Source organism: Ranitomeya variabilis, chromosome 2, assembly GCF_051348905.1.
Source record: "Ranitomeya variabilis isolate aRanVar5 chromosome 2, aRanVar5.hap1, whole genome shotgun sequence".
NCBI lineage: Eukaryota > Metazoa > Chordata > Amphibia > Anura > Dendrobatidae > Ranitomeya > Ranitomeya variabilis.
In genome coordinates, this window is record NC_135233.1 from 127,748,829 (window position 1) to 127,769,333 (window position 20,505).

At 42.3% G+C, this 20,505-nt stretch overlaps 1 protein-coding gene across 1 annotated transcript in view; it reads left to right on the plus strand.

The window, feature by feature from the left end:
• Positions 1 to 19,593, plus strand: part of GPATCH11 (G-patch domain containing 11) — a 55,749-nt gene extending 36,156 nt beyond the window's left edge. Inside the window, exons 5-8 of the mRNA XM_077283001.1 lie at positions 5,311 to 5,401; positions 7,082 to 7,207; positions 7,951 to 8,032; positions 19,071 to 19,593. Coding sequence (XP_077139116.1) covers positions 5,311 to 5,401; positions 7,082 to 7,207; positions 7,951 to 8,032; positions 19,071 to 19,126 — 355 coding nt within the window. The 3' untranslated portion in view covers positions 19,127 to 19,593. The remainder of the gene's footprint in view (positions 1 to 5,310; positions 5,402 to 7,081; positions 7,208 to 7,950; positions 8,033 to 19,070) is intronic.
• The last annotated feature ends 912 nt before the right edge of the window (positions 19,594 to 20,505 follow it).

Here is a 20,505-nt window from a genome sequence, read left to right on the forward strand (position 1 = left end):
GTAGAATACTGACCAAATACTGGCCCCTGTAAAATAATAAAGCCTTTACTCCCCTCCTGTGCCGGTGCTGTTCCAGCGGTGTCGGCACTCTCTCCCGGGGCTCTCGTGCGGTTGTGTGACACGTCGTGCCCAATCAGCGCTGGCGTCACTATACCACCTTCGGAATCTGATAGGTGATTCATGCTGCCCGACTTACAGAGACAATGAATCTCAGTCCGGCTTAGTCGTTTCATGATAAAATTCTGCGGTGTTACAGAGAAAACATAAATTTAAAAGCTGGGAACCATTCAGCTTAGTTTACTCGTTCAAGAGGGAGGTCCCCAAGGTCTTCACCCCATTCCGCTCCTCTTGAGTGACGGGTATCTTCCCGATACACACATGGAGAGGCCTGTCTCCTTGAGTGGGGCATACAAAAGCTGCCGGAGACCTCCCTCATGGACTAGTCACCTGAGCTGCATTGTTCCCAACATTTAAATGTATGTTTTCTCTGAAACGCTGCATCATTACAGAGTAAAACTTAACTGAAATGATGCGACTACACTCTGTGGTTTGGGAAACATGAAATGTCAGGTTCGCTTTAAGCCCCCTTGAGGCCTGGTCACTAGGGCCATGTGCACACGTTCAGGATTTAGTCAGTATTTTACCTCAGTATCTGTAAGCCAAAACCCGGAGTGGGTGATAAATACAGAAGTGGCGATGTGTTTCTATTATACGTTTCCTCTGATTGATTGTTTCACTCTTGATTTTGACTTTGAAATACTGAGGTAAAATACTGAATGTGTGAACGTGGCCTGGAATCATACACAAGACTTTGTGCTGCAGATTCTTACATAATGTACGAGGCTGGATATCGGTAATTGCTGTTTTATTGCGAAAGTTGCATGGATTAAATACCTAGTGAAGATTTTGAGCAAATGTCGCCATTATGCTAAATTTATGAAGTAAATAATTTGGCTCTTATGCTGATTATGGAGTATTTACTGGGTGCTGAGTAATGCACATTAAAAAATGAATTGTAATTCCCAGTTTCCGTGGTGTATAGTGCTGGGGCAAGATGAAAAACACTGGATTTATACACCCTGTGAAAAGCACAAAATTGGCTATAAAACCGGCCTGACGTTTGACAGTAAATGCATTGTTTATTTACCGAAGTGTCCCTGTGGTAAATTGCATGTGTGTGAGACGCCCAGACAATTCAAGGTGAGCCATTTAGAAGACTGAGGTAATAAAGCTTCCAAAACACTGATCTTCGTATCTCCCGTAGCAACAATCTTTTTCAATCCCATCCCAGAATCAGTCAATGTGCCGCTCTGACAACCAAGACAAGGGATAAAAAACTGTGCACATTACACTTGTAGAAAATGCTGAGGTAACAGCAAAATAATTCTATACAGTGTTTTACTACATTACTGTGGCCTTTTAACCCACCAGCAAAGAAAATCAACAGCCCAGCTCTTTTGTTTCAGCTTATCTGTGTCTTTGAGGGATTAAGTTACCAGGCTGATCATAAAAGTCTATCAATCATGTGTCTAGTAAATGTATCTGCACAGGCTTATGGAGGAGATAGGGATAATATACTGCAAGCATCATGTGCAAGAAATGCTCAGAAGAGTAGAGGAAATAACACTTAAAATACTGCAGAATTTATACACACAGACAGTAATATCTAGATTTTATATAGTCCAGATATATCCCGAGGGTACCATTCATGAATATGCATCAGGTTTATTAAAGGTGTATAATGCTGTGGAAACTGATCATATATAGGGTGTAAACAGTATGCATACTTACACGATTACAACCTTTTTGTAGGTTTTTTGTTTCAGAATTTTTTTTCTGAATACTCTATTTAACTTCACGAGTAGCTTTTTTTTTTTTTTTTTACCTTTCTAGTAATCCAGGTTGTCCAGAAATATGTTAATTATTTATATTTTCTGCAATGCAGTATCTATATAATGTTATTATATTCTACTAGATGGTGGCCCGATTCGAACGCATCGGGTATTCTAGAATATGGTATTGCACAGCCCACATAGTATATTGCCCAGTCATGTAGTATATTGCCCAGTCACATAGTATATTGCACAGCCCACGTAGTATATTGCCCAGCCACGTAGTATATTGCCCAACCACGTAGTATATTGCCCAGCCACGTAGTATATTGCCCAGCCATGTAGTATATTGCCCAGCCACGTAGTATATTGCCCAGCCACGTAGTATACTGCCCAGCCACGTAGTATACTGCCCAGCCACGTAGTATATTGCCCAGCCACGTAGTATATTGCCCAGCCACGTAGTATATTGCCCAGCCACGTAGTATATTGCCCAGCCACGTAGTATATTGGCCAGCCACGTAGTATACTGCCCAGTCACGTAGTATATTGCCCAGCCACGTAGTATATTGGCCAGCCACGTAGTATACTGCCCAGTCACGTAGTATATTGCCCAGCCACGTAGTATGCATCATATCCCTGTTAAAAAAAAGAATTAAAATAAAAAATAGTTATATACTCACCTTCTGGAGCCTCAGGATCGAAGCAGCCGGTTACAGATGCTAGTCGCGTGCTCCGGTCTGAAGATTGCATTGCGGTCTCGCGAGATGATGACGTAGCGGTCTCGCGAGACCGCACGTCATCATCTCGCGAGATCGCAGCATGGACCGGTTACCGGAGCGTCGCGAGCAGGGATGGCCTGTTGCGGATCCGAGGGGCCGACGGACGGTGAGTATATAACAATTTTTTTTATTATTATTTTTAACATTAGATATTTTTACTATTGACGCAGCATAGGCAGCATCAATAGTAAAACGTTGGTCACACAGGGTTAATAGCAGCGTTAACCGACCGCGGCATAGCGCGGTCGGTTAACGCTGCCATTAACCCTGTGTGAGCTCTGACTGGAGGGGAGTACGGAGCGGGCACTGACTGCGGGGAGGAAGGAGCGGCCATTTTCTTCCGAACTGTGCCCGTCGCTGATTGGTCGCGGCAGCCATGACAGGCAGCTGGCAAGACCAATCAGCGAATGAATAACCGTGAAAGACAGACAGAAGGACAGACAGACGGAAGTGACCCTTAGACAATTATATAGTAGATGAGAGTTCAGAAGAGGACGTCACCGTAAGAAGATGGGAGGCCCTGGACCGGACCGCGACACCCATCGGACCAGAAGCGGACCGGGACCGCCCCTGGGTGAGTATAATCTAACCTCTTTTTCTCATCTTTCAAGATACATTGGGGGCTTATCTACAGCATTTCAGAATGCTGTAGATAAGCCCCTGATGCTGGTGGGCTTATCTCACCATCCATTTTGGGGGTGACAGGTTCCCTTTAACAATGGCAAAGAGATACTGGGAATTGTTAAGTCGTCATCAGAATGCGGATCATACAGGGACCACAGTACTGTTTAGACGCAGGTAGTATCAAAAATAGACATTTACACCCAGGTACCTTTTCATAGGTGACATCTTCTCTTATTGAAGTTGTTCCCTTCCCTTTTATCACCATGTAACACAGGTGCCATGATGAGATTTTATTCCCAGAGCTAGTCTCTGCAGACTTCCTTCTTCTGTCTTCAGCAGCACTTCCTGATCACTGTGGCCTTTCAAAATAAAAGTATCATTACACTGCCACATATATAAAAATATTTCCCATGCGGCACCCTTGAATAAATAATTGCCTGCACTTTCTGCTCAAAATATCCCACCCTGCACACTGTTCCTCTGCAAAATATCCCCCATACACTGCCCCTCTGCATAATATGCCCCCATACTGAACCCCTCCAAAATATTCCCCCAAAACACACTACCCCCACCACCTTTCACAATTGCCATTTCCCATTATGTACCCTCACTGTAACCTTTAAACCCTCCCTTCTCATCCACAATAATAATGATTTTGATTTTCAGCTCCTCCATGCAGTGCTTACTATTGGCCTCGCCGTCTCTTCTTCTCTACGTTGCTTCGGGACCGAGGTGCCGTCGGAAGTGTGCTGACCTCCTCACACCGCTGCACGTCTAGGCTGGCACTGACAGGCAGTCCATTGACTCAGTTCCGGCGCCACAGTGTTCAAATATATTTGCATCTGAAAGATGGGCTGCACAACATCCTTCAGCGGGCCATGTGTTGTGTGGGCCTACATTGGAGGCTAATCCAGTGATCGATGAGGGTCTGACTGCTGGAACCCCCATCCTACAATGTTCTGCTATTTCTGGCTATCTCAGAGCTCCATTCTTGGGATAATTGAGTGCTCCAGCAGTTGGATCCAGTAATATCAGTATGTTCTCTCCTATCCTAACGTATTCAATTCTGGGAATTGTCCTTAATCCACGTCAAACGCTGGCAAATACCAAGGCACAATATAGAAGAGTAAAGCATTATTCTTGTCTTTGGGCCCTATGAACCTTCAGACTCCATGCAGACCTTGCCATATTTTCCTCTGAATTTAGCACATGTAGGGAACAGCCAGTTGGAGGTTTGGATTTTCTACACAGTAGAGCAGCTGCAGACGAGCATATCAGAAATTGTCCAATTTTCATCCAGAAAACTCAGATGATTTTTTTTGTGTGATCCGTTTTCTTTCAACTACATAAAAAATGTTCATGATCAAATACAGTTTCCTAGGTTTAGAATTGAGAGTCCTCAGTAGTTGACACCTTTTAATGGCTAGGCTAGCCATTAAAAGGTATCAACCACTGAGGACTCTCAATTCTAACTATTTTTCTATTTATTGGCTAACACGGTAAAAAGATATTTACCTTTTCTGTATCAAAATGTTGGTTTAGAATAGAAATGTGTTCTTAAAAGTCGGATGACACTTGGATGTTCTGTGAGGGATCTCTTTTTTCCAAACTATAGACTGGAATGGGTGTGTTTCACCCAAAACTCGGAGAAAAGTAGTGCTTGCTGTGAGGTTTTTTTCTGACGGACTGTTGGACCGAGAGAAAAATTGTTCATCTGAAGAGCACTATTGAATAACATATTGGGGGCACATGTCAACTGTTCAAATCAGCTGCCATGTGCCGGTAAAGATGTGGGCTCATCCCTGGAGCCACATCAAAGGGAGAGAGACACGACATGCGCCGTACATGTACGGCGCATGTTGTGAAGGGGTTAAGGGCTTTTTCCTCCAGAGGAAGTGCGAAATTATGCCAAATTTCCAAACTGTTAGGGGTGGAATCAGAAATCTCAGCTATGTCTAATTAACCTTAATGTTTAAAGGGAAATATCACTGTATATATCCACTTGGCAATTGTACCTATGGTAGATAGTAATATTTGAGTGTAAATTTACTGTTTTTCACCTTAAATTCAAGGTTGAGGATGAGAGGTAAGAAAGAGGAGCAGAAACTGGAAGGTGACCTTAGGAGAAGCCAAAGAGCGTGCCTGCAGCTAGATGAGCAGAAGGTAAGCTAATGGCTGCAGCAATGGTAATTGCTTCCCTCAAAATCCACATGATAGAAATGTACATGTGAATAATTAGAGATATGTCACTAAATTGCAGTATTCTCAGTGGTGCCATCCTCCTTTAACCTTCCTGCTTAAAGGCCAGGAAATATATACTATTTTCTGATCAGCAAAATTATCCTTCTGTCTGTGTAAGAAATATTAGAAAAAGATTGAGACGCCTTAGAGGGTCATTCCCTTCTTTATAGATGAGATCGTTGCCTATTGCTTGTAGAAAAAGCACTTTGGCGTTTTACTGCTTTATTAAAATTTGCAGCCATTCTTGAGATATTAAAAAAAAAAAGTAAAGTTTTGTGTCAACTTAGACATTGTGACCTGGAGAATTACCGTATGTTGTCAGGTATTTATTACTGCGCTTTTTTTTCACCATTTAGCTGCACTTGGAACTGTTTCCAGGACATTATATGGTGTAATGAATGGAGTCATTCAAAACAAAACCTTGTCTCACAAAAATAAGCTCTCGTATGGATATGCTGGCAGAAAGAATAGGTTACAGCTCTTGAAAGGGACAGAAGAAAAAAACAAAAGTGCAGAAATTGACCTCGGTGGGAGTATTAAGGGTAGTGTGTGCGTTGACATTGAGACACGTGTGCTGTGCGTATTATTTAGTGTTCTAGCACATATTCTCTAGTGGGTATCAGGTAGTGAGTTTCTTGTCCCTGTGCATGTTGTGCTCAATAATCCAACAGGGGACGCATCTCTGGGTACAAAGAAGTGGTGCCGGTTTGGGAGGCAATGCCAATTTTTTTCTTCTTTTTTTTCCCCCCACCTCTTTGGGGCTTTTAATAAGGGATTGTTAGCTGGTGGATAACCCCTTCAAGTATTCACATGACCGTAATAACCTGAAAATTAGCTCAGCAGGTTAATTAGTTAACATACATAAAAGTAAAAATTGATTAAAAAAAATGGAAAACATTTTTTTCTCACAAAAATAAAAATAATTTAAATAATAAGGAATTTATTGAACTCCAAAAAGCACACGAAAGATGATGAATTTTCTCCTGCATAGAATAATAACATAATAGTGAAAATATAAAAGCGATGTGGCTGCTAAAATGTGGTGGGACAAAAACTGTTGGTTGTTCTTTTAAAGGAGTATTCCCATCTCCAAGATCTCATCCTAATATGTAGTAAGTGTAATAATAATATTAACAAATTCCTCCAATTGGGAATGTAGTATAGTTCTCCTGATTCACTATGTCGCTTACCCCATGTGCAGGGCATTGCGCTTGGGTATTCATGATTAAGACCACTAACAACTGACTGTCGCTATATGATTGGTCATAACCATGGATACCTAAATGACTGCAATGCATGCACATGGGGTAAGCAACATAGTGAATCTGAAGAACTATACTAAATTTCTAATAGGTATTTCCTAATATTATTAGTATTACACCTACTACATATAGGGATAGGGTCTTGGAGATGGGAATACCCCTTTAAGACTCTTTCAGTCCTGGTCATTAAAGTGATAAGTTTGAAACTAGTAAATTGTTCAGTTATCATTCTTTTTGTACTTGTATTTATGGAAAACAAAATTAGAAAGTTGCTTTACAGTCAGATATCTTGTTTTAGATGGTTTGACCATAAATCTCCCCCTATTTCTCAATTTATTAGGGAGTAGGCTGTCCACGAGAGGCTTGGTATTGGCCTCCCAGCGATACACAAGAAGATGTATCGGTAACAGAAGAGGATGAAGAGGACGAAGAGGATGAAGATGAAATAAAGGACCAGGAGCTAAGTGTATGTTGTTACATACATAATATGTACCGATGGGAATTTTAAATTATATATAATTTTGTTTTTTTTTACTTTTTTTTACTTTTTTTTTTTTTATGTTTTCATTCAATGATACGATATTTAATTTTTCAATATGTACATTTACATTGCACAGGTATATAATTTTTAATTTCTATTTTTCAATAATAAATTAGATTAATAGTTCTGCCATTGAAATTATTGCGTGGACTGTATGCTTATGGTAACACCACAAACGCTTCTGAGCGGTGGGAATCTTTTCTGGTCACCTGCACCTAGAACAGTAAAGTCCTTTTCAACACTTCAAGACGTTAGTGAAAATTTTATTTTTTCACCAATACTAGGCATAAGCCTATTCAATAATGTTAACTTTAAAGTGTTTTGTTTATTTTTACAGTCACTGGTTTACATCATTTACTGCCTTATCACCACTAAAAACAAATACTTGTCCTAACATAGTCATTTAGTTTAGATGTATTCTGCAGGCCTATGTTTGCTAGGCTTCATCAGTGATACATGCTGATGTAGCCATTTTTATGTTGTTCTCAGTAATATCTGTATATAGTTTTTTTTTTTCAAAAGTTGGTTTAAAAACATAGAGCGAGTAATTTATCAGTACACGGTGTATGTTCTTGGAGGAGATTAAGGAAAAGTCTGTACATTTTCTTTTTGTGTGTAGAACTCATAATCCATTTCTCTAATAAGCACCTGTATTTTATTCTGTATAGACACTGGAAAAGTTACAGATTCTCACGAGCTATTTAAGGGGACATCATTTGTATTGCATCTGGTGTGGCACTGCATATCAAGGTACTGTTAGTCCGCAATAATCAATGTTATCTAGTAAATTTGTTTAGAAATAAAGTGCACCTATTCTGTAAAGTCCTTCTAATTGATGAATGGTATTGTATGACAGAGGCAAGTTCTTACTCTTGTATGAAGAAAAGATTGAGAGCTATATTTGCTGGATGACACCGACCTTGTCTCATACCGAGCGTGCATGTGTTCTCATTGGGAAAAATAGAGTAAAGCCGAAGTCACACTAAACGACTTACCAAAGATCACGACCAGCGATACGACCTGGCCATGATCATTGGTAAGTCGTTGTGTGGTCGCTGGGGAGCTGTCACACAGACCGCTCTCTCCAGCGACCAACGATCAGGGGAACGACTTCGGCATCATTGAAACTGTCTTCAACGATGCCGAAGTCCCCCTGCAGCACCCGGGTAACCAGGGTAAACATCAGGTTACTAAGTGCAGGGCTGTGCTTAGTAACCCGATATTTACCCTGGTTACCATTGTAAAAGTAAAAAAAAAAAAAACACTACATACTCACATTCTGATGTCTGTCACGTCCCCTGCCGTTGTCCACAGGGTTAAAACTGCTTTCGGCAAGAGCGCTGCTAATGCACGCGCTGCTCCCGAGAGCTTCCCTGCACTGACTGTGTCAGCGCCGTCAGTAACAGCGGTGACGTCACTGCTGTGCTCTGCTTTACGGCCGGCGCTGACACAGTCATCAGAATGTGGGTATGTACAATTTTTTTTTTAACTTTTACAATGGTAACCAGGGTAAATATCGGGTTACTAAGCGCGGCCCTGCACTTAGTAACCTGATATTTACCCTGGTTACAAGTGAACACATCGCTGGATCGGCCTCACACACGCCGATCCAGCGATGACAGCAGGTGATCAGCGACCAAAAATGGTCCTGATCATTCCCCAACGACCAACAATCTCCCAGCAGGGGCCTGATCGTTGGTCGCTGTCACACATAACGAGATCGTTAGCGGGATCGTTGCTACGTCACCAAAAGCGTGGCGTTGCAACGATATCGTTAACGATATCGTTATGTGTGACTCAGCCTTAAGTTGTTGCCAAACACCTCTGGAGGTGGGTAATCTCCCTGAGAACAAGTGGATCGGGCATTTAGGAGCCAACATGTATCCCAAACATCTATCTGGGAAGTGCCTGGATCTAATACGCATTAGAGCTCATTCAGTCTTCAATGATATTTGTAATACACAAAAATGGTGCAAGTTTCAGCAGTGTTTTTGATCAGAGTATCATCACTTTGGTCAGTATCAGTTTTTACCCCAAGTTTCATCAATCTTCCTCAGATGAAATAACAGATGGTCTCTTCAGCTTCTTCTATCACACAGTCAGTAAAAAATAGACACCACATAGATGGCATTTGAGTACTGCCTGAATTTTTTCCACAAGACTCATAAACTTGTGTCGGCGAGTTTGAGCCAAGACTCTGATAAAAATCAGGTATGTCTCCGATTTTGTGTGGACCACTTGGTTTGCAAAATACATGGACATGTGATCAACTCAATAAACTATAATAGGTTTGAGTGATATCCATGAAAAATACGGATAGAACTCAAGCCTCATATAAGAAAAATTGATGTCTGAATGAGCCCATAGGTGGGTAGCTGTTCCTGTCACAACCAAAGCGTTCAGCTGATATACTTCTAATGTGTATGCCCAACTATAGTGTGCGTAGGATGCTTAAAGGGAACCTGTCACCTGAATTTGGCGGGACAGGTTTGCGGTCATATGGGCGGGGTTTTCGGGTGTTTGATTCACCCTTTCCTTACCCGCTGGCTGCATGCTGGCCGCAATATTGGATTGAAGTTCATGCTGTGTCCTCTGTAGTACACGCCCGCGCAAGGCAATCTTGCCTTGCGCAGGCGTGTACTACGGAGGACACAGCATGAACTTCAATCCAATATTGCGGCCAGCATGCAGCCAGCGGGTAAGGAAAGGGTGAATCAAACACCCGAAAACCCCGCCCATATGACCGCAAACCTGTCCTGCCAAATTCAGGTGACAGGTTCCCTTTAACCCCTTCATGGCATGATGTAAACTTACGTCATATGTCATGTCCGTGCCTTTGATGCAGGCGCACAAGCTGAGCCCGCATCTTTCCCTCCACATGACTGTTGATTTAATTAGACATCATGTGCCTCTAAGAGTCGTGTGAGAAGTGGAGTTCTGCTCACTTCTGTTAACCTCTATATCTCGCCGTCAATATGTGACAGCAACATTTAACCCATGATGTGATTGCGGGGCGTGGATGGGTTGTCATGACAACCGGGGGTCTGCTGAAGACCTCCGTGCCAGTCATTGCACTCCTCCTATGAAAGCCAGTCTGTGTCCCTCATTCATGGATCACGATTTTAGATATACAGGTGCTTCTCACAAAATTAGAATATCATCAAAAAGTTAATTTATTTCAGTTCTTCAATACAAAAAGTGAAACTCATATATTATATAGAGTCATTACAAACAGAGTGATCTATTTCAAGTGTTTATTTCTGTTAACCCCTTCCCGACCTTTGACGCCACGTAGGCGTCATGAAAGTCGGTGCCAATCCGACCCATGACGCCTATGTGGCGTCATGGAATGATCGCGTCCCTGCAGATCGGGTGAAAGGGTTAACTCCTATTTTACCCGATCTGCAGGGAGAGGGGGAGTTGTACTTCAGTCCAGGGGGGGTGGCTTTGCCCCCACGTGGCTACGATCGCTCTGATTGGCTGTTGAAAGTGCAACAGCCAATCAGAGCAATTTGCAATATTTCACCTATGAAAATGGTGAAATATTGCAATCCAGCCATGGCCGATGCTGCAATAGCATCTGCCATGGCTGGAAATCATGTTCTTCCCCCCCCCCCACCTCCCCCGATCTCCTCCCCAGTCCTCCGTTCTGTCCGGTACCCCCCTCCGTCCCCCTGTCCGCTCCCCCGTGCTCCTGTCCGATCCCCCCCCCCCCCTGTGCTCCGATCCACCCCCACCCCCACCCCCTCATACTTACCGAGCCTCCCGAAGTCGGTCCGTCTTCTCCCTGGGCGCCGCCATCTTCCAAAATGGCGGGCGCATGCGCAGTGCGCCTGCCGAATCTGCCGGCCGGCAAAGTACATTTTGATCGCTGTGGTAGGTTCTATCACAGCGATCAAAATAAAAAAATAATAAATAAACCCCCCCCTTTATCACCCCCATAGGTAGGGATAATAATAAAATAAAGAAAATATATATATATTTTTTTTCCACTAGGGTTAGGGTTAGAACTAGGGTTAGAACTAGAACTAGGGGTAGGGTTAGGGGTAGGGTTAGGGTTATGGCATGTGCACACAGTGCGGATTTGGCCGCGGATCCGCAGCGGATTGGCCGCGGATCCGCAGCGGATTGGCCGCGGATCCGCAGCGGATTGGCCGCTGCGAATTCGTAGCATTTTTCCATCAGGTTTACAGTACCATGTACACCTATGGAAAACCAAATCCGCTGTGCCCATGGTGCGGAAAATTCCGTGCAGAAACGCTGCGTTGTATTTTCCGCAGCATGTCAATTCTTTGTGCGGATTCCGCAGCGTTTTACACCTGTTCCTCAATGGGTATCCGCAGGTGAAATCCGCACAAAAAAACACTGGAAATCCGCTGTAAATCCGCAGGTAAAACGCAGTGCCTTTTACCTGCAGATTTTTCAAAAATCGTGCGGAAAAATCTCACACGAATCCGCAACGTGGGCACATAGCCTTAGGGTTAGGGTTGGAATTAGGGCTAGGGTTGGAAATAGGGTTAAGATTAGGTTTGTGGTTAGGGTTACGGATAGGGTTAGGGGTGTGTTGGGGTTACAGTTGTGGTTAGGGTTGGGATTAGGGTTAGGATTAGGGTTAGGGTTGGAATTAGGGTTACGGGTGTGTTGGGGTTAGGGTTGTGGTTAGGGGTGTGTTGGGGTTAGGGTTGTGATTAGGGTTATGGCTACAGTTGGGATTAGGATTAGGGGTGTGTTGGGGTTACTGTTGAAGTTAGAATTGAGGGGTTTCCACTGTTTAGGCATATCAGGGGTCTCCAAACGCAACATGGCGCCACCATTGATTCCAGCCAATCTTGCGTTCAAAAAGTCAAATGGTGCTCCCTCCCTTCTAAGCCCCGACGTGCGCCCAAACAGTGGTGTACCCCCACATTTGAGGTACCAGCGTACTCAGGACAAACTGGGCAACAACTGATGGGGTCCAATTTCTCCTGTTACCCTTGCAAAAATAAAAAATTACTTGCTAAAACATAATTTTTGAGGAAAGAACAATTATTTTTTATTTTCACGGCTCTGCATTATTAACTTCTGTGAAGCACTTGGGGGTTGAAAGTGCTCACCACACATCTAGATAAGTTCCTTCGGGGGTCTAGTTTCCAAAATGGGGTCACTTGTGGGGTGTTTCTACTGTTTAGGCACATCAGGGGCTCTGCAAATGCAACGTGATGCCCGCAGATCATTCCATCAAAGTCTGCATTTCAAATGTCACTACTTCCCTTCCGAGCCCTGACGTGCGCCCAAACAGTGGTTTACCCCCACATATGGGGTACCAGCACACTCACAACAAACTGGGCAACAAATATTGGGGCCCAATTTCTCCTGTTACCCTTGTGAAAATAAAAAATTGCTTGCTAAAACATCTTTTTTGAGGAAAGAAAAATGATTTTTTATTTTCACGGCTCTGCGTTGTAAACTTCTGTGAAGCTCTTGGGGGTTAAACGTGCTCACCACACATCTAGATAAGTTCCTTGGGGGGTCTAGTTTCCAAAATGGGGTCACTTTTGGGGGGTTTCTACTGTTTAGGCATATCAGGGGCTCTGCAAACGTAGCATGATGCCCGCAGACCATTCCATCAAAGTCTGCATTCCAAAACGTCACTACTTCCCTTCCGAGCCCCGGCATGTGCCCAAACAGTGGTTTACCCCCACATATGGGGTATGAGCGTACTCAGGAGAAACTGGACAACAACTTTTGGGGTCAAATTTCTCCTGTTACCCTTGCAAAAATAAAAAATTCTGGGCTAAAAAAATATTTTTGAGGAAAGGAAACACATTTATTATTTTCACGGCTCTGCGTTATAAACTTCTGTGAAGCAGTTGGGGGTTCAAAGTGCTCACCACACATCTAGATAAGTTCCCTTGGGGGTCTAGTTTCCAAAATGGAGTCACTTGTGGGGAGTTCCTACTGTTTAGGCACATCAGGGGCTCTGCAAACGCAACCTGACGCCCGCAGAGCATTCCATCAAAGTCTGCATTTCAAAACGTCACTGCTTCCCTTCCAAACCCCGACGTGTGCCAAAACAGTGGTTTACCCCCACATATGGGGTATCAGCGTACTCAGGAGAAACTGGACAACAACTTTTGGGGTCCAATTACTCCTGTTACCCTTGGGAAAATAAAAAATTGTGGGCTAAAAAATCATTTTTGAGAAAAGAAAAATTATTTTTTATTTTCATGGCTCTGCGTTATAAACTTCTGTGAAGCACTTGGGGGTTCAAAGTGCTCACCACACATCTAGATAAGTTCCTTGGGGGGTCTAGTTTCCAAAATGGGGTCACTTGTAGGGGAGCTCCAATGTTTAGGCACACAGGAGCTCTCCAAACGCGACATGGTGTCCGCTAACGATTGGAGCTAATTTTCCATTCAAAAAGTCAAATGGCACGCCTCCCCTTCCGAGCCTTGCCATGCACCCAAACAGTGGTTTACCCCCACATATGAGGTATCGGCGTACTCAGGAGAAATTGCCCAACAAATTTTAGGATCCATTTTATCCTGTTGCCCATGTGAAAATGAAAGAATTGAGGCTAAAAGAAATTTTGTGTGAAAAAAAAAAGTACTTTTTCATTTTTGCGGATCAATTTGTGAAGCACCTGAGGGTTTAAAGTGCTCACTATGCCTCTAGATAAGTTCCTTGGGGGGTATAGTTTCCAAAATGGGGTCACTTGTGGAGGCGCTCCAATGTTTAGGCACACAGGGGCTTTCCAAACGCGACATGGTGTCCGCTAACGATGGAGATAATTTTTCATTCAAAAAGTCAAATGGCGCTCCTTCCCTTCCGAGCCTTACCATGTGCCCAAACAGTGGTTTACCCCCACATATGAGGTATCGGCGTACTCAGGAGAAATTGCCCAACAAATTTTAGGATCCATTTTATCCTGTTGCCCATGTGAAAATGAAAGAATTGAGGCTAAAAGAAATTTTGTGTGAAAAAAAAAGTACTTTTTCATTTTTGCGGATCAATTTGTGAAGCACCTGAGGGTTTAAAGTGCTCACTATGCCTCTAGATAAGTTCCTTGGGGGGTATAGTTTCCAAAATGGGGTCACTTGTGGAGGCGCTCCAATGTTTAGGCACACAGGGGCTTTCCAAACGCGACATGGTGTCCGCTAACGATGGAGATAATTTTTCATTCAAAAAGTCAAATGGCGCTCCTTCCCTTCCGAGCCTTACCATGTGCCCAAACAGTGGTTTACCCCCACATGTGAGGTATCGGTGTACTCAGGAGAAATTGCCCAACAAAATTTAGGATCCATTTTATCCTGTTGCCCATGTGAAAATGAAAAAATTGAGGCTAAAATAATTTTTTTGTGAAAAAAAAAGTACTTTTTCATTTTTACGGATCAATTTGTGAAGCACCTGGGGGTTTAAAGTGCTCACTATGCTTCTAGATAAGTTCCTTGGGGGGTCTAGTTTCCAAAATGGGGTCACTTGTCGGGGAGCTCCAATGTTTAGGCACACGGGGGCTCTCCAAACGCGACATGGTGTCCGCTAAAGAGTGGAGCCAATTTTTCATTAAAAAAGTCAAATGGCGCTCCTTCCCTTCCGAGCCCTGCCGTGCGCCCAAACAGTGGTTTACCCCCACATATGAGGTATCAGCTTACTCAGGACAAATTGGACAACAACGTCCGTGGTCCAGTTTCTCCTTTTACCCTTGGGAAAATAAAAAATTGTTGCTAAAAGATCATTTTTGTGACTAAAAAGTTAAATGTTCATTTTTTTGCTTCCATGTTGCTTCTGCTGCTGTGAAACACCTGAAGGGTTAATAAACTTCTTGAATGTGGTTTTGAGCACCTTGAGGGGTGCAGTTTTTAGAATGGTGTCACTTTTGGGTATTTTCAGCCATATAGAACCCTCAAACTGACTTCAAATGTGAGGTGGTCCCTAAAAAAAATGGTTTTGTAAATTTTGTTGTAAAAATGAGAAATCACTGGTCAAATTTTAACCCTTATAACTTCCTAGCAAAAAAAAAAATTTGTTTCCAAAATTGTGCTGATGTAAAGTAGACATGTGGGAAATGTTATTTATTAACTATTTTGTGTCACATAACTCTCTGGTTTAACAGAATAAAAATTCAAAATGTGAAAATTGCGAATTTTTCAAAATTTTTGCCAAATTTCCATTTTTTTCACAAATAAACTCAGAAATTATCGACCTAAATTTACCACTAACATGAAGCCCAATATGTCACGAAAAAAACAATCTCAGAATCGCTAGGATCCGTTGAAGCGTTCCTGAGTTATTACCTCATAAAGGGACACTGGTCAGAATTGCAAAAAACGGCAAGGTCATTAAGGCCAAAATAGGCTGGGTCATGAAGGGGTTAATCTTGATGATTATGGCTTACAGCCAATGAAAACCCAAAAGTGATTGACTCAGTAAATTAGAATACTTTATAACACCAGCTTGAAAAATGATTTTAAAACCCGAAATGTTGGCCTACTGAAATGTATGTTCAGTAAATGCACTCAGTACTTCATCAGGGTTCCTTTTGCATCAATTACTGCATCAATGCGGCGTGGCATGGAGGCGATCAGCCTGTGGCACTGCTGAGGTGTTATGGAAGCCCAGGTTGCTTTGATAGCAGCCTTCAGTTTGTCTGCATTGTTGGGTCTGGTGTCTCTCATCTTCCTATTTACAATACCACATAGATTCTCTATGGTGTTAAGATCAGGCGAGTTTGCTGGCCAATCAAGCACACTGATACTGTTGTTTTTAAACCAGCAATTGGTACTTTTGGTAGTGTGGACAGGTGCCAAGTTCTGCTGGAGAATGACATTTACTGAGATAATGACTTTTGGGTTTTCATTGGCTGTAAACCATAATCCACATCAACATTGACAGAAATAAACACTTGAAATAAATCACTCTGTTTGTAATGACTCTATATAATAAGAGTTTCACTTTTTGTATTGAAGAACTGAAATAAACTAACTTTTTGATGATATTCTAATTTTGTGAGATGCATCTGTACATAGCGGTGCTACTGCACTGCTATGTATAGTACAAGTGATTGGATGATCACAGCTTAAAGTTTCCTAAAGGGACTGTAAAATCCAGTAGTTAAAAACACCAGTTCAAATCAACCCGTCTTGCCCCATTAAAAATAAAAATATTAAAAATACACATTTGTTACCGCTGCATAAGAAAAAGTCCGATATATCAAAATATAAAATACGATCTGTAAATGGTGTAACTAAAAAATAATCAAATACTCCAGAATTAAGACACAACATTGCAATAAAAGGCAATCAAAAAATCGTATCTACCCTAAAATGGTATAAGTAAAACATCAGCTCAGGGCGCAAAAAATAAGCCAATACAAAACCCTATATCTTGAAAAATGACAACGTTGCGGGTCTCGGAATATGGCAACAAAAGCAACATATTTTTTTTCCATACAAATTTCAGAATTTTTTTTCACCGCTTAAATAAAAATAAAAGTATACATGTTTGGTATCTGCATGCTCGCAGTGACCTGGAGAGTCACAATGTCAGGTCTATTTTACCATATAATGAACAAGGTAAATAAAAAGAAAAAATTATTTGTGAAATTGCACTTTTTTGCAAATACAATTCACTTGAATTTTTTCCTCGTTTTCAGGTATGCTACTTGGTAGAATGAACGGTGCCATTCAAAAGTATAACTCATCAAATGAAAAACAAGCCCTCACACGGCTATATTGGCCATGGCATGAAGGGGTTAAAAGTTTCAGGATATACAGTACAGACCAAAAGTTTGGACACACCTTCTCATTTAAAGATTTTTCTGTATTTTCTTGACTATGAAAAGTGTACATTCACACTGAAGGCTTCAAAACTATGAATTAACACATGTGGAATTATATACTTAACAAAAAAGTGTGAAACAACTGAAATTATGTCTTATATTCTAGGTTCTTCAAAGTAGCCACCTTTTGCTTTGATGACTGCTTTGCACACTGTTGGCATTTTCTTGATGAGCTTCAAGAGGTAGTCACCGGAAATGGTCTTCCAACAATCTTGAAGGAGTTTTCAGAGATGCTTAGCACTTGTTGGCCCTTTTGCCTTCACTCTGCGGTCCAGCTCACCCCAAACCATGTCGATTGGGTTCAGAACTGGTGACTGTGGAGGCCAGGTCATCTGGCGTAGCACCCCATCACTCTCCTTCTTGGTCAAATAGCCCTTACCCAGCCTGGAGGTGTGTTTGGGGTCATTGTCTTGTTGAAAAATAAATGATGGTCCAACTAAACGCAAACCGGCTGGAATAGCATACCGCTGCAAGATGCTGTGGTAGCCATGTTGGTTCAGTATGCCTTCAATTTTGAATAAATCCCCAACAGTGTCACCAGCAAAGCACTCCCACACCATCACACCTCCTCCTCCATGCTTCACGGTGAGAACCAGGCATGTAGAGTCCATCCGTTCAACTTTTCAGCGTCGCACAAAGACACGGTGGTTGGAACCAAAGATCTCAAATTTGGACTCATCAGACCAAAGCACAGATTTCCACTGGTCTAATGTCCATTCCTTGTGTTCTTTAGCCCAAACAAGTCTCTTCTGCTTGTTGCCTGTCCTTAGCAGTGGTTTCCTAGCAGCTATTTTACCATGAAGACCTGCTGCACAAAGTCTCCTCTTAACAGTTGTTGTAGAGATGTGTCTGCTGCTAGAACTCTGTGTGGCATTGACCTGGTCTCTAATCTGAGCTGCTGTTAGCCTGCGATTTCTGAGGCTGGTAACTCGGATAGACTTATCCTGAGAAGCAGAGGTGACTCTTGGTGTTCCTTTCCTGGGGCGGTCCTCATGTGAGCCAGTTTCTTTGTAGCGCTTGATGGTTTTGCCACTGCACTTGGGGACACTTTCAAAGTTTTCCCAATTTTTCGGACTGACTGACCTTCATTTCTTAAAGTAATGATGGCCACACATTTTTCTTTACTTAGCTGCTTTTTTCTTGCCACAATACAAATTCTAACAGTCTCTTCAGTAGGACTATCAGCTGTGTATGCACCAGACTTCTGCACAACACAACGGATGGTCCCAACCCTATTTATAAGGCAAGAAATCCCACTTATTAAACCTGACAGGGCACACCTGTGAATTGAAAACCATTCCCGGTGACTACCTCTCGAAGCTCATGAAGAGAATGCCAAGAGTGTGCAAAGCAGTCATCAAAGCAAAAGGTGGCTACTTTGAAGAACCTAGAATATAAGACATAATTTCAGTTGTTTCACACTTTTTTGTTAAGTATATAATTCCACATGTGTTAATTCATAGTTTTGATGCTTTCAGTGTGAATGTACAATTTTCATAGTCATGAAAATACAGAAAAATCTTTAAATGAGAAGGCGTGTCCAAACTTTTGGTCTGTACTGTATATGTCTGTTCTTTTGACCATTTTTATCTTTCTGGATTTTTTTTTTTTGCCTGCATCAAATGTGGCCTTTTCTTTATCTGCTTCTATTCTGATTTTTCTAATTTTCTTGTATGGGGGAAAACTGACATTGTGTGACTTGTTGTCTGTTTGTAAAGATTACATCATTGCCAGGAGCAAATCTAAAACTTAATTTGGAGGATCTGAAAGTGATGGGGGCTAGAACTTAAAGTGAGATGTGACCATGGACAGCACAAAATCAGAAATCCAGAAAAGGAGTTTAGCAGCTTCATGAGTCTGTGTGACAAATGGTTACTGAATAATATATTTTATACATGATAATGTACATATGGTTACTGGAGATATAGCCACATTTTCTAAAGTTTATGGGGTTTTTTTGTTTTTACACAGATGAAGAAGACATTGAGTCAAATTGTCCTGGGGACACGTCCGAAGACCATGACTGAGACTCCTAATAATAGACTGTGGATTCAAGAATTTACTGTTCATTGACACAAGGAGCAGTAAAGCTCTGCTTTACATCGACCTCTATTAACGTTAATGGACTTGTGCGCGCATAACAAATGATACAAGAACTTTAACATTTTTGTTTCCTTTTTTATATACATCCTTTAAAAAAAACTAAAGTGTAAGTCTAATAAAGAGACTGCATCATGCCTGGCAGATAGTTATACAGCTGTCAGATTTTGTACAGAATTTTTCTGCGTCTTATTTATTACAATGGTACCATGCCAGATTATATTACAATGAAGATAACTATTAGTCTGCAGCTGCATTTTTTGTTATTAGTAGAAAATGTAAATTATAAATTGGGCATCTTTGTATCACACTTTATTAGATATGGTAAAACATGTCTTTATTGAGTTCTGTTCAAAGATTTTCTTTTTTTAAATAAAAACCATTGTAGAAGTGATATTTTGCGTTTCATTTTAGTATGTTTTTTTCATAGTCTGTTAGTACCCTTTTATGCTCTCAATAATAGTTACTTCGGGGTGCAGCAATGCACTGGTGCTGAGCAGTCGTGTGTAAGCTGATCTCTCGCCATCCTGCATATTCTGCACTTACTAGGCTCCTGATGGCTCTCTGTGCCCTGAAACACGGCTTAGGGAGAGCGATAATCACTTGACTTCAGAGAGGATGCTGCAGTCTGGGCTCTGGTCCGGCGTGTCCCACAAAATCCCTCTGAGGAAAACTTCAGAGGAAGCAGCGGTCATCTTGTGCACCTCACCGGTGGCACTGTGGATTTGCGCCGCTAGAGGTATTTAACAGCAGACAGTCTCCTTTTGGGAGGATTTGGGCTCTAGCTGGCTGTTCGAGGAGTACTGTGGCAAGAGTGCGGAATAGACTAGCCCCAAAGCCTCCAGTGGGCTCTACAAATAAGGAAAGGACAGCAGCCATTTTAAGGTCTTGGGCGGTGGAGCGAACACCCTGGAGTGACACATTTCTCCTTCGCCACATTGGGGGACACAGGACCATGGGTGTTATGCTGCTGTCACTAGGAGGCTGACACGAAGTTGAGACAAAAAAGGTTAGCTCCTCCCCTGCAGTATACACCCTCATGCTGGCTTCCAGAGACCCAGTTCAAGCTTAGTGTCCGTAGGAGGCACACTGGATTTAAACCTTGCTATTCCGGACGAAGGGGGCGAAGGATTCTTTCATGTTCCGATCTCCCCCGAACCAACAACAGGCGAGCACGGGAGTTTCACCTCTCCGTATCCTCTCCTGCGACGTGGGAAGCCACTGCCTGAGCTGATCTTTTTGGGCGACGGGACCCTTTCACGGGCACCGATCTCCCCCCGACTAACAGACGAGCACTGGTGTTTTA